The sequence below is a fragment of the Phyllosticta capitalensis genome, assembly GCF_038381095.1.
Source record: "Phyllosticta capitalensis strain CBS 128856 chromosome Unknown BKA78scaffold_14, whole genome shotgun sequence".
Taxonomy (NCBI): Eukaryota; Fungi; Ascomycota; class Dothideomycetes; order Botryosphaeriales; family Phyllostictaceae; genus Phyllosticta; species Phyllosticta capitalensis.
The window spans coordinates 193,878-207,791 of record NW_027117452.1 but is presented as its reverse complement, the minus strand read 5'-3'; the positions used below and the strand labels follow the sequence as shown (position 1 = coordinate 207,791).

The 13,914-nt window shown below is 54.6% G+C and overlaps 2 protein-coding genes across 2 annotated transcripts; one reads left to right on the top strand and one right to left on the bottom strand.

The window, feature by feature from the left end:
- Nucleotides 1-1,813: 1,813 nt before the first annotated feature.
- On the top strand, nt 1,814-4,307 carry BKA78DRAFT_300702 (uncharacterized protein; the record flags this gene model as incomplete). Its single annotated transcript, XM_066887246.1, has 2 exons — nt 1,814-1,876; nt 2,034-4,307. 2 exons carry the CDS (start codon nt 1,814-1,816, stop codon nt 4,305-4,307), a joined length of 2,337 nt encoding a protein of 778 aa, XP_066738216.1.
- A 2,993-nt stretch (nt 4,308-7,300) lies between these two features.
- BKA78DRAFT_300700 (uncharacterized protein) lies at nt 7,301-13,658 on the bottom strand (the record flags this gene model as incomplete). Its single annotated transcript, XM_066887245.1, has 19 exons — nt 7,301-7,404; nt 7,552-7,839; nt 7,944-8,184; nt 8,238-8,369; nt 8,482-8,600; nt 8,660-8,720; nt 8,823-8,924; nt 8,990-9,136; nt 9,182-9,346; nt 9,501-9,568; nt 9,625-9,805; nt 9,932-10,120; nt 10,155-10,452; nt 10,615-11,797; nt 11,849-11,987; nt 12,032-12,166; nt 12,323-12,724; nt 12,774-13,101; nt 13,144-13,658. 19 exons carry the CDS (start codon nt 13,656-13,658, stop codon nt 7,301-7,303), a joined length of 4,797 nt encoding a protein of 1,598 aa, XP_066738215.1.
- Nucleotides 13,659-13,914: the final 256 nt, after the last annotated feature.

Here is a 13,914-nt window from a genome sequence, read left to right as displayed (position 1 = left end):
CGCGAAGATCGGCCAATGGCCACCGTGGTTAGCCTGATTTGCAACCCTCGTTTTGACGATCACTGGCTCTTTTCAAGTGTTCCGCGAGCTGACTCGAGCATTGCAGGTATAGAGCGCGTGGTAGCCAGTGGAAGTCTGATAATGAGTTGCTGGAGAAAGATGCAGCCTAGAGGCCTCTCACGACACCATTCAAGTAAGTCCCTGTTCCGCCATCACCCCTCGCACAAAGCACATGATGAAATAAAGCTCTTGAGTGGCTTCCCCAGTGTGTATTATTTAACTTTGGCCGGGAAAGCGCAAAGATTGCCTACCGTGGTTCGTCTGATTCTCAAAACTCGTTTTGATAATTACTGCATCTTGTTTCAATGTTCCGCGAGCTGACTCGAGCAATCCAGGCACGAAGCGCCGTGACGCCTAACAGTCCAGCAGAGCGGCGAGGTCCGTGTCGCAAAGGGGTGCGCTTTAGCGAACACTGGAGGAGCCCCGCGTCGGGCGAAGCTCTGCAAAGGTAAGTTCGGTTTTTGTCCCGTTGAGATGCCCAGGCGTGTGATGAGACCACAGTCGTCCTGAGTTGCAGTCTCCTTGGTTGCAACCTTGATGCTCACAGCACTTGTTCTGATTTTGCCTCACGTCCCCTGATTTCTCCTTTTCTTGATCCAGGCTACGAGCTGATGCATTAGCATGCGCAGATTTCTGTCGGGTGTGGCTGCTACACGTGTCGGCGAAAGCTCCAACCTTGCTTCTTCCTGTCAAATTCCTCGACTTGGTGCTGCATACAAGAATGGCGAACCGACAGACATTTGCGGGCATACACACCTAGTCTCAGCTGCAGATTGTGTCATCCTGGGAAAGGTAAATCGATCCAGCCTTTTCAAAACCCCAGCACATGATGAAAACACGCCCACGAGTCGCACTCTTTTCGTAGGAGGACGCTACGAAGATTGGTCTCAAAGAAGTGTCATTGGTCTGACTACTTACTTCCTTTCCATCCGTCAGTGTGTGTTGTGCATTCCACAGGCTAATCCAGCTCTGCAGACTCACCTCAAGCCTGTTGGCTGTGTGTATTTGCGCTTGTCACACCATAATAGAGGCACTTAGCTGTCCTCTCCTCTCTCAAACACGCCCCTGCTATTCGAAGTCAGCCCCTCCCCCTCCTCCCTCCCCTGAACACCACCGCAAATAATGATTCAAACACTTGCTCCTGGATGAAAGTCGTTACTCGTCGAGCGCGACAAAGATCAACAACTCCTGGTCCTTCTGAGGCGGCCGCTTCCTTTAATGCATCCACTTTCCCCTCTTTTACAAAAGACTAATCTCCAATCGTAGGTCTCTTCGACTCGGAGAGTTCGCCATCTTCGTTTGATGGTGAATGTGCGCAGCACATGACGACAACATCTTTTTCTTTCTAACCCCCTTTTCTCTTCCCAAATTCATCTCTGATTCTTGTGTCCTGAACAATTTCTGATATATATTGTGTGTGCGCTCAGGGGGAGTGATCTTTTTCTCTTTACTTATCTTTTCAGGACCAAATTGGATTCGACATGGCACCACACACCGAACTGTAGGCTCGAAGGCAACTCCCTTATTTCGCACGATGGCTGCGCGCGAGCTCTGGCCGAACGGGGAAGCTACTGCGCGCGGAGACTTGCGCGCGGGAAACCACCCCCGACCATCACCACTCGCCATGGTCCGCCAAATTTGGACTAGTGCGCGCGCGGAGGTGCCTTAGTCAGCTCCGCACTTCACCCGCTTAACTCCGGCTCACCTCCGACGTTCCTCCGCTCCTCAACACCAACCACATCGCCCTTCTACCATGGCCAACAACGCGTTTCCCACGCGTCCCTTGAAGAAACCTCGTCTACACAAGGAGTCGCAGGTAAGTTTCAATCTCCTGCAGTTCTCGCCGACGCGTCCCTCACTTGGTCGCGCACAGCCCGGCTTCCGCAACACTTGCCTCGGCGGCTCGACTCGAGCCTACACTCGCCCTCAACCGTTCGCATCTTTCCAATTGATTGCTGACCTCGTCGCACCAGACTACCCTCAATTATGCGTCCATCAATGATGCCGTGGAGCCTCCGCTTCCGTACGTGCCGTCGCATGACGTCCGCCCAATCAAGCCCACCCTCGCAGACCGCTGCCCCATCGACGGCATGAAGACGACCATTGTCTCCCGCCGATACCGTAACAAGTGCGGTGATCCCATTTTCACCGTTCGCCTGGAGCGGCTCCACCCCAAAGATGATGACGACCTCCCGGCGGTGAAAGAGAAGGAGATTGGCTTTGAAGACATTGAGGACTACGTCTCCAAGGCGGAGCTGGAACGTTTCGAGACAACGTGGTATGATCCCGACGAGGTCATGCCTGGCATCGTCATTGGTGCGCCGGGCTTCGAAAAAACTCAGACATGGGAGGGACCGTCCACAACCACAAGCACAAGTGACGAGGGCAGCGGACGGAGTAGCAAGAGGACAAAGAAGGTTCCCACTCGCGAGTTTGTCGACATGCTGCCTCCCATCAGAAGGCCCGGTCGGCCACCAAAGAAGACGGCGGCCGTCATGGGCGTTGGGCCAGCTCCAGCCGTCAATTCGCACGATGGTCATCAGAGCGAGGAGGAGGCGTACGACTTTGACGCCGACATTGAGGATGAAGTCGACCCCGCCAACGTCCGCGGTACCGGTGGTTTCGTCCTCATTCCTTCCTCACGCAGTGCCAGCGCCTCCAGCCAAGTCAAAGCAGGCGCGAGCGTTGGAGATCCTGTGAGGAAGCTGCCTGTGGTATCTGAACATTCATCATCCGCGTCAGAAGACGGCAGCAGCGCCAGCGAGGACGAGGAGCCAGACGAGCTTCTCATGGGTTTCAATCCTCACCGCACAAAAGATCAGGATCACCGTGCGCCGACCAGTGCTTCGAGTGTGAACAGACGAGGACGTGGACCAAGACCCAGTCGAGCGGGCAAATCAACCGAGCCAAGGTCTGGGAGCTTGCTTGCCTACGTCGAGTCCAACCACATAGCCACAAATCCAGCAATCCGTAAGTCTCCCACGCACAAACCTACTTCGCCCACACATGCCAACATCCTGGCTGAAAAGGCCGCCCAAGAGGGAGAGGGAGAGGGAGAGGAAGAGGAAGACGCGGTCTTGCCTGACGCCATGCCGGTCACGTACGAAAGCATCGAGCGTGATGAGGATCCTACCAACAATGACCCTCTTCCCGCGCCAGCCCCCGCTGCCGAAGCCGAAGGTCAAGCTCCTCCCAAACGTCCAGTAGAAATTATCGAAATATCATCAGATTCAGAGTCGGAGCTCTCCCCTTCGTCGACGCCAAACCAGAAACAACTAGCCGATTTGTCTCCCGCCCGGCGGCAGCGGATGGCAGAGCTTGAAAGGGAGGGAGAACAGCTGCAAATCGAGAGAGCCGCAATGGAGGCCAGGCGAGCGGAGATTATGCGCGCGCGGGAAGAAGAACATCGCCGGAATTTTCAGGCTGAAGAGGAGCAAAAGAACATTCTACGGGCGCAAGAAGAACGAGAGCAGATCCGATTGGCAGAAGAGTATGAACGTCGGGCTGCTCAGCAACATCTTCCTGCACCTGGTTCTAGCCCACCTACCTTTACAGCAACCATCCGCCCGTCTCCCAAGGCCGTGCGAAGCCCTACAACCATCCGTCGGCGCGGGTCTTCTGGGGCCGCTCGAAGCCCTACCTTGCGTCGGCGTGGATCTTCTGGAGCCGCTCGAAGCCCTACGGCCATCCGTCGGTCGTTTTTGCACAGTGCCAGGCCCCACATGCAACATGCCCAAGGCACGTCTGCCGACAATGCCATCTGCCTGGATGACGACGAGGACGACACGCAAGGCAACAACATCGGCGACGGCGCCGGCGGAAACCCTCAAGACGGAACCGTTCCTGATGAATACTACGACGACTCGACCAACGACGACGACAACAGCAGCATTACGGACTCTGTACGTGGCTTCTCCTATTCCTCCGTCATCGACCACAAGAAGGAGGACGGCGTCTTCGTATACCTGGTCAAGTGGGACGAGAAGCCTCATCCTCCCGAAGACGAGAGCTGGTTCCCAGAAGACGAGATGGGCCACGGCGCCAAGCAGATTATCGACAACTACCTCCGGGAGCTCCGCAAGCCGTCGTCGCCCAACACGCTCAGGAATCCGACCATCGAGTACACGGTGCGGCCTCGCTGGCGCCTCATGCAGGAGAGGGAGAAGGCGAGGAAGGCGCAGGAGAAGCGGAGGGCGCGGATGGAGCGGGAGCGCGAGCGGCAGATGGCGAGTGGACGGGTGGGTTGACAGACAGGCGACGGTTTACGGTTTGGCATCCATTTTCTTTGGCGTTGCGGGCTCATTTATCTCTTTTTCAAGTCGGACGGCGTGGTGCTCGGGAGTCATCAGCTGCGGGGCGACAGGGACTTCATTGCTTGATCGGAGACGCCTGCCTGGCGTACGGCATGGTATGGATTGGGAGTTATCGGGCCCGGTAGGCATTTGATACTTACGACATGGGTTATTTCATGGAATGGAAGTCTTGCTTTGCTTTGCTTTGTTTGCTGCGTCTCTCTCTTACATACCCCGATGACCACACTAACCCAGCCAACCTAGCTCCTCGCCGGCCACCGCAGCCGCTCCCACCATCACGTCCGTCGCCGTTGCTCCAGTCAGCTGGTCTGTCACTACCACAGTCGTCTGCCCTGCGCCCGTTTTGTGCTTAGGTTGTGTTCGAAGAGAAGCGCAGGGCGTCGGCTGCCACCGCCCGCGTCGCGTCACTACTACTGCTAGCTAGCTGCTGCAAGGCCAACGTGTTGGAACGAGTTGTGTGAAGACAGATGGGACGGTGCATGTAGGCCGACATATTGGTTTGCGGTCGAAGAGCACGAGTGGATGTCGTGTTGGACCTGTTGGACCAGTCTGCCTGGCCGCCGGCCGGCCGGCCGCAGTCTCGTGTTGCAAAAACACAATTCCTTCGAAATACCGCCATAGAAACGAGGCCCACATGTTGGCGAATCAACGCCAATTTCCCTGCGCAACATCTCGTCCGAGGCGTCGAGGGAGACTGCGCTGTGCTGCGCGGTTGTTGTGCGTCGTCTGGCTGGCTGAGTACTAAGTTGGAGGACTGCCTGACTAACAGCCAGCGTCTCGGCCACTTCCTTGGGACCATTGGGCGACTGTACGCAGGTGCGTCGTTTTGCCATAGTCATGGTGGTTCTTGGTAGTTGGACGCGCCAGGCTCAGATGACTGCTTTGGGCTTCGGCACTCCAGCCTGCATCCGCCGACCAAAAGGGCTATTCCATACTTTACAAAAAGAAGGCTGCTGCTCACACTGGGACTTGAACTGGTGCTCGCAGAGCTGCCTATTTGGGCGCCCACCAAAAAGCAAAAAGAAATGTCGACCTGCAATCCGCGCTCTTTTACCACTGACCAATCGGTTGCAATTGTATCGTTGACGGCATTTCATTGGGCGTCTTCCAGGCCGATGTATTCTGAGTGACGGTTTGATCTTATAAACATGCTAAGTTGGTCATTTGCTGCTTTTCTGCTGTCTTGCGAGGGATGCTGTTGAGGCTGCCCCCTCCGCCTTTCCTGCGTCTTCTCTGCTTTTGGTCCCTGTTCTTTCACCGGAACATCAACTCTGAATGGAGCTGTGTTTTGTGGCTGTGCAATGCCAACGCGGTGTCGGCGGGCACCTCTATCTTGTGTTTTCACTCTCATCGTGTGGTGTGTCACAAGGCGGTGTGCAGGTAGTTTGTGGGATTTCTGACAGCGGTTGGCGCAAGCGGCCGCGGCTGAAGGCCAGAAGCTGCGTCTCCAGGGACTGGGCTAAGCCGGGCCAAATGACACTGTATACATGTCCAGAACAAGTACGTGTCGTCGATCGCGATGTCTCTGATAAGAAGGATGCGTATAAAACCTGGACATCAAAGTGGGATGTCCTCCTCGAAGTCCTTTGGCATCAATACTGAGCCAGCGGCTGGCTGCCAGCCAAATAAGCATGGTACAATCTCTACGATACCCTTTTTCCCGCCACACGTGTGCTTCTGGATGACGGTTTCGCGGCTCCGCAATGTCTCTCAAATGGTGTCAAGGAAATTCGCTCTGTCGTGTAGTTTGGTAGGCACGGCCAGGGAATCGAGGTATATGGGGCGACTGCTGTGACCGCTGAACTCTGATCCATGGTCAGTGAAACGAGCCGCCCGTCGTCGCAGGAAACAGCGCGAGACAGCGCAAGACGAGGGTTGTCCAGGAGACAAAGAAGGATCGAGGAGCAGCATGCCAGTGGGACGCAAGAAGAAGGCTTCGCGCCCTTGACCGTTTGTGTGCTGGTCGCAGCTCGCCATCCGGGCCCCTCCCGCATCGCAGGCCGGGAAGTGCGCTTGCCGATGGCCCAAGAGGATGTCGGAGGATCTTGTGACCCTGCGATTATGCCCTTCTTTGCGGTGTTGTTTGGCATCACTCTCGTTTCCGGGGACAAGGTGTTTTCCAGCAATGGCCGTGCTGGTGGATGCGGTTGTGAGGCGCAAGATGGCAGACAGAGATGGACTGTTTTGATCCTGCAGAGGCTGATGCACACAATTACTGAGTTACTCGTTCGTTTCGATGGGCCACACGCATTTGACTGACGGCAGCAAGGCACACAGCTTTGGCAGCGTCATTTGTGCGTTCGGTCGAGCAGGACTTGTGTGAGCTGAGAAGGAATTGTTCCTGGGATGACAAAGTTACCCTGGAGCGCCGACAGCGGGTCAGAGGATTGCTCGGCGATGGGATTATAGCGTTGGACGGTGGCGTGCAAGTGACGCTGGTGGTGGCGGGCTGTGTTTGTGGTGCCGCTGGCTCGAGGATACTTGACTGAGTGGCACACTTAACAGAGAGAGAGCAGTCGACGTCGCCATGAAGCTTTGATGATGAACTAGACTACAAAAAGCCCTACGAATTCCAGAAGGCCGAGGTTAGACAAGAGACTCGAGGCACTATTGACCCCACACACCACACGCCAGAACGGGAAACGAGAAGAAGAGGTCAAGGTTTTGGACTTGTATTCAACGAGATCGGCTTGTAATGAAGGCCGCGTTCACTCCGGCCACGTCATGGCATGATGGCATGAAGTGGCGAGCGACTTTCCACTGAGGATAGGAAGCCAGTCCATAAAAGACTCCTGCGGTCCCATCTCTCTACCAACCCATCTTGATTCCACCCATCCACAACATAGACATAGCTGATTTCTACCCCCCTCTCTGGCCAACATTCCCCCGCGGTGTTTTGATGGATTCTTGCACCAATCCATCGACTCTCAGAGATTCGACGCATACTCGCGGAGGGCACCGTTGTTGGCCTGGATGGCGTGGTGCTTGTCGGCGATTTGCTGCAGCTGGTTGACCTGGTCTTTCACTCGTGCTTGACGAGGTGTTCGGAGAGACGAGGGTCAAGAGAGTTGGTGGCCTTTCGGCGAAGTTGGTCAGGAGCCGGGGTTGACGATAGCTTCGCTCGAGTCTGTAAATATTAGAATCAGGGAAGGTGAAGAGCTGTAAGGGAGAAGCTTACTTAAAACACTCTCCCAGTGATCTTTTGATGGCTTCTCATACCCAAATATTCGTGCTTGACGAGGTGTTCGAAAAGACGAGGATTGCAGTAGCTGGGGAATCCGGAGGCCTACTGCGGCGTCGTACATGCGCGCGTGCCATCGGAGAGTGAGTGCGCCCTCGGGGACGTTGTAGTATTTGCAGTTGGAGCGCGTGGACAGGAGCGCCTCGAGGATGACGAAGCGGTCCATGTCGCTGTCCTTCATGTTGACCGTGTCGGTACTCCCGTCCTGCTGGGAGACGAGGTGGCCTTTCGGCGAAGTTGGTCAGGAGCTGGGGTTGACGATTGCTTCGCTCGAGAGTCTGGAAGTGTTAGAACAAGGAAAGGTGAAGAGGATTGGGGGAGGAGCTTACTCGCAGCACGTGTACGAGTCTTTTTCTTCTCCTTCAGGTTCCCGCACGTGCCTGACTTGGAGCTTGGGGATTGCAGTAGGGAGCCAGTCTGGGCGGAGAAGATTTCCCGGGAAATGTCTGCGCATTGATTGTGGATCGAAGATGAGCTCTTCAACGCCCCAGTCGGAGTACCAACGTTCGTAGGCCTCGATCTGCACCAGGCCCACAAGCAGTAGGCACTGAATAGTAAGCTTGGTGATATCTGTAGGAGTCAGCGAGGCCAGGTCGCGAATAAGAAAGGGGAAGACGACGTACCCAGCCCAATACCTCAAGCTTCGTCCATTTAGTAACGCGCGGAACGGACTCGTCATGATGCTCGCAGAAGCGAAGCAAGCCAAACCCAGTGGGCGCACGGTCAATGCCGTGGACGCCCTCCAAAACCCTTTTCTTCGAATACCAGCACACTTGCAGCTCAATGTGATGCATAAATGACGCCGGCAACAACAGTATGTTTTCTGTTGCTTCCGCTGGGGCATGCAGCATCGCGGTGGCGTCGCACGGTCAGCGCCGTCGAGGACGCAGGAGGGTGGAGCATGGCGATGGCGTTGGGGTTGCCCCAATCGTAAGTTGTGTGTCGAGCACGACGCTGGTCCTCGCGGGTGTGGGCAGCCCAGAGACCTGGATTGGGGTCAGTAAAGCCAAGTAAGAGGCAAAGCTGACGGGAAGTGCTTGCTTACCTTGAGTCTCAGCGTTCTGGCGGGAACGCTGGAGCTTTGCCTCGTTGTTTGGGCCAGGTAACTGTGTTCCTAAAGGCCAGACTCAAGTCAAGGCCTGTGGGAGGTTTCTGAAGTTGCAGGCTTAAGTGTTGAAAGCTGTGGGACCCAGGATGGGAATTCAGACCGGGCGCTCGGCGCGGCGAAGCAAAGGACTGCGAAGAGGAATGGTGGCGACGCTGTTTTCACTCGCGACGTCAGCGATGACCTCTGATTTTTCGTTGTTGACCTGCAAACAGATCTTTGTTGACAGCGGTCAAGTCGAGAATGAGCTGAATGAAGGGAACGACATACATGTATTGCTCGGAGGCTCAGAGAGCGCGCCAGCAGTATTGCAAGGGATTGAGTGTGGTGTTGATGTTTGATACTGATGTTTGGTGTTGTTTGTAAGGGCTCAAGAGCTGCGGGCTCGTGGGGCATGTCACTTAAGCGAGTGAAACACTGCTGGCATGTTCAGGTATCGACGAGTCTGATTGTGGAAGCAACATGTGCCTGCAAGGCGAGGGAGCGTCCTGAGCTAGTCTCGGGGCCACCGCACGACTGATGCCTATCTAATCTATCCACATCTGTAAACTTCTGAGCGCGCTCGGAATCCTTTGCGTGTGGTACAAGGAAGCGCAGTCTCCGTGCACCGCAACAAGAGGCAAGCACCTGAAGTCAGTGAAGCTTTAAGGGCCATTGAGGCCATCAGTCCCCACGGTAATGAAGATGTGCATTCATTCACCCTTTCCTGCTCATTATTCACAGGTATTACGCTCCAAGAAACTCAATCAAGAAGCGGTCATTGAGAAAACACTCGACTTACACCACTATTTGACAGAATGGCTATGTTGAGCCGCTTGTTGGCGGCATCTTTTGCTATGTATGTATGTTCTATGTATACAAGTAGTCTTTTCTGTACATCCCAAGTCATGCCTCACACGACTCACTTCCAATCAACACTTCCTCTAGTAATCTGCCACGACTATTGCCCAGTGCTTTGTCTTGAGTCTCGTAAAGAGTAATGCCCAAAGAGCAGAAACACAACCTGCTGCCTGGCTGGATGCCTTCTTCCATCGCTTTCCACGACGAAGTTGGTCTTCGCAAGACTCGTTGCGCGCCAAAATAGGACTGTTCGAGAAATGGAAAGCCGTGAACTCGGTCTAATCATAGGGTTCGTGCTGTGCCATTCTAACCTTGCCTCCCCTCCGCCGGCGCGCTTTACCCTGCGTTTGATGTGTGTTGGGAAAGAGAAACCTGTTGTGATTCTTTTCGTGGAGACTCGCGGCTGCAGTTGAAACCTATGGAAGGAATGGACGTGCCATTGGCGTACTGGCACCCAACATTAAGATCTCCTCCGGTTCGGTTCTTGACAATTTGTCTGACCCCGGTGGTCAAGCCACTGATCAATGTCCATGTGGCATCGATTGCGGCATTGTGCGCGTGCTTGCAAGAAAGGTCGAGCTCTTCGACAGCGTACCGGAGTGCCAACGGGTGGGCGAAACCATGGCGGTCGATCCGCGGCAGAGTCGGAATGCAGAGTGCTCTGCGAGCATCGACCACCGGTCTCAGTTCGAACGGCATCCAACTCATCGTGACCACGCGCTGCGTGCGCCTCTGGCGACATGGAACCCTCACCCGACTCGATGAGGTCGGGTCGTCGCATGTACGTGCATGGATTACCTGAATTCTTGAAAAGGCAGTTCGCGCACTCGTCCTCGAGCTCGCCTGGAACCACGCGACAACCGGCAAACGACATGAGACTGGACAGTGTGCTACTGTATATTTATCGTATAACGAGCATCACTGCTCTTCCTTTCCCGCAAAGCGACGAGTAAAGCTGCAAAAACAGTGTCCGATACTTGTACATGAGGAGTGCACCACCGCTCTGCCTGACTCAACGTTCAGTCTTGCCGTCAACAGAGCTTCTGTTCGACTACTTGGGAGCTTTCTTCTTCTTGGTTCCCTTGGCTTGAACTTTATTCTCGGGGGCTTCTTGTCGTTGTACTGACGTTTTGAAATGAAGCTTGTTGTTGTTCTTTTGGTGGAGCGCCGCAACGGCTGCTGCAACTGAAGGAATGAATGATCCTTTGAAGTAGCGACCCTGGAAACTGATGCGTTGGTGCGTGCGATAGAACACAATCTGGTCGATTCCAGTGGCTAAGCCACTGATCAAAGTCCATGTGGCGTCATTGGAGGCATTGTGCGCATGGGTATAGGCAAGTCCGAGTTGTTCGACGGCATGTCTGAGAGCCAGTGGGTGGGCGTGACCGTAGTTGTCAATCCGCTGTTCATTAATTTGCTGCAAGTCGAGCAGGCGAACGTGGTCGGTCTTGATGTCGATGCCGAGATTCTCAATGGTTGCAACATCCCCACTTCCCTGCATGAGCAACGCCGCGGGTCTGAATGCGGCAGAGCCGTCCTTCTCCTTCTCGTCCAAATGACTTGAGACGATCTGACCGACGTTCTCTCTCTTCACAACCTCAGTCTTGCAGTATAGTGCGTGGTCCTGGCAGCCGCCAGGACACACAAAAAAGTTGGGTGGTACATTTCTATCGTTGACGAGAGAAGTGACCTCTTGTATACGGACATGACGCGTCTTTATCAAGGAAATGGCAGTCGTCAGCCAAGCCGGATGGGTGAAATTCCATTTGAGGCGATCGGGCATCCAGTGAGGGTCGAAAACGGCTATTCCCACCTCCTGGATTTCAGGCGTTTCTCGGCTGTGCTTGGGGATGTATCTTTCCTCGTCAAAGGCGATCAAGCGGAATGACTTGCGTATGGCATAGTTCCACTGTGACGTGTGGTACGCGCGATCTTCGCGAATCTTGATCTTACGTGAAGCTGTGGGACGAGGCTCGAGACTTTGTGGAGCGAGCGCACTTTGAGCTCCAACAGCCAATGAAGAAGAAGAAGAAGGAGAAGCCAATCTCATGCTAGCTTCGGGAAGAGTCGAGAGGGGCATGCGGCCTTCAGAAGGAGAAGCCAAGGGGAAGCGAGAGAAGGGAGAAGAAGATGACTCCGTGCTGCCATCTGCAGAGTAAGGCGAGAGACTGCCGTTTTTGGAGGAAGGAGATGCGAGTGTGCCGGGCTCTGGAGCGCTGGACAATTCCTTGCGCGGGGCTGGAGGATTTGGTCAGGAGGAGTTATACAAGGCTGAGGTACTGGACTCACCAGTGCTTTGACGTTTGGCATCTTGCAGCGACAGGAAGTCGCTGTCCTGCAGCTGAAATTGGTTTTCCGACGTCGCAGACGAGGTCACTCTGGGTAGTGGTGCAGCGGAGGACGACAGTTGGACACGGGCTGATGAGGGCTTCAGTCAGTGGCATCTACAGGAAGCCATAGTGATTGACTCACGGGAACTTTGGCTGCTGACTTCTCGGAGTGACGGGAAGCCACTCTCCCTGAGCTCAAAAGCGAGACGTCCTGCTCTTGACGTTGTCTTCCGTTGTTTCCCCATCTTGGGTGTCGGAGATGAGGCAAACGATGGTGCTGTGCGCGTGGGACAATGACAGGCTTGTAGAGGATGAATTACGACGAGGATTTGGGGGGGTGAGGGTTGGGGGATGAGGTTGCACCATGGTGGTGGAAGGGAAGAGGGTAATTGCAGCAGCAGACAACGCGATGAACGGTGCAAGTGCAGCTTACTAATGAGAACGACAGCCATGAAGTGGTGAAGACGCGCAGCAGAGCTCCGGTGTCCAGACATTTCTTGGCAGAACTAGCAACGCAGTCACCTCTTAGTGTTATTTCGAACGCCTGAAACTTGGAGCTTTCCGGCTCTTCGGCTTTCAAACTGTTTCTATACAATGTTCTGCACTTAGAGACGAAGAGCTCGAGCCCAGGAACAAAAGTCAATTCGCGACTGTCCTGCACCACTTTCCATCTGACCTCGACCCCTTCTTGTCCAACGGTTCCGCTCTCGCGGCTGAGCATGTTCTTCAAGACATTATTCATGCCTACGTGGAGTATTATGAACAGGGATCTTCGGGATCTTGGAATTTCAGAGTAGTCAGGAATCTGTGTGCTGTGCGCGACGACGTCACGAGACTAACATTCAGCGTTGGTCTGAATTTTCGTCCGGCATCGTGGGAGGAACCAGGGCGGAAATTTCGCGTCTCAGTGCACGGCTTCTGATGCGGGTATTGGAGAGAAACGTGATGTTGGTTGTGTGGCGCTTCGTCGTGAGCCGGACATGCTTTGACTTGCCGCACGGAGCGGCCTGCTCGTAATCGTCTTGAGGCTCTTGGTCCTGGTGAATTGCGAGCTGCATGCCCGTCCCCTGTTTCTGGAGCTGTTGGTAGATGCCCATTGCCGTTTCTTGCATGGCACCCTTCGAGTCCACTGCAGCCTCCAGGTTGCCATCAGCTGTCTCCAAGTCGCGGTAGTCGTCAACGGCAAGGTTGCGATACCCGCGAACTACCAACCTGCTCATTGAGTTTTCTTTGCCTCAATTGCCCCTTCATGACGAGCGCTTCGGGCGAGTAGATGACTTGGACGAAAGTAGGCCGGGTTGGATGGTTTGGATGGAGGGAAGCAGTGCTGACAGAGGAATCCTGCGTTTTTCCTTGTTGTGCTTCTTGTTGACAGTTGCCTCAGTCATGATCTCATCCAACGAGAACATGAGCTTGTCGGCGTTTTTGATGTGGAGGGTTTGGACGGCCGCGGGCAGCGATGGAATGAACACGCCGTCTTTGATTGTGCTTCCCAAATCCAGGGGCAGGCCAGTCGTCTGTTGAATTAAGCTGTTGATGCCAGTGGCGAGGCGACTGACTAGCGTCCAAGTGGCATCGTTTGACGCGTTATGCGCATGTTGGTAACTGAGGCCTAATTGCTCAACTGCATACCGCGGCCCGAGGGAGTAGAGACTTCCGTCGTCAGTCCTTCGTGGAGGGTTGATCTGTTGTTGGTCGAGGAGTTTGACACACTGAGGGATTTCAACGCGAAGACCGCGGATGGCTTGAACATCGCCTCCATCTCGCATCAGGAATTGCTGAATGCTGTTGTCTTCGCGCGCACCGTGCCTATCTACCTAATCCAGACGAAACTCCAAGACCGCCGCCAATTCTATTTCGGAAATCCTACTCCGCGTTATCCGCTCCGAGTCGCTTTAGTAACTTTTACACAAATATACGTGCACATCACTCATTGTGTGCCCCGGTCAGTTAAGTACAAAAGCATTGAGAGCAGACAATTGAGGAAAGGGGTTGAATTGAAGTCATTGGGAAGGAAAACCTGCA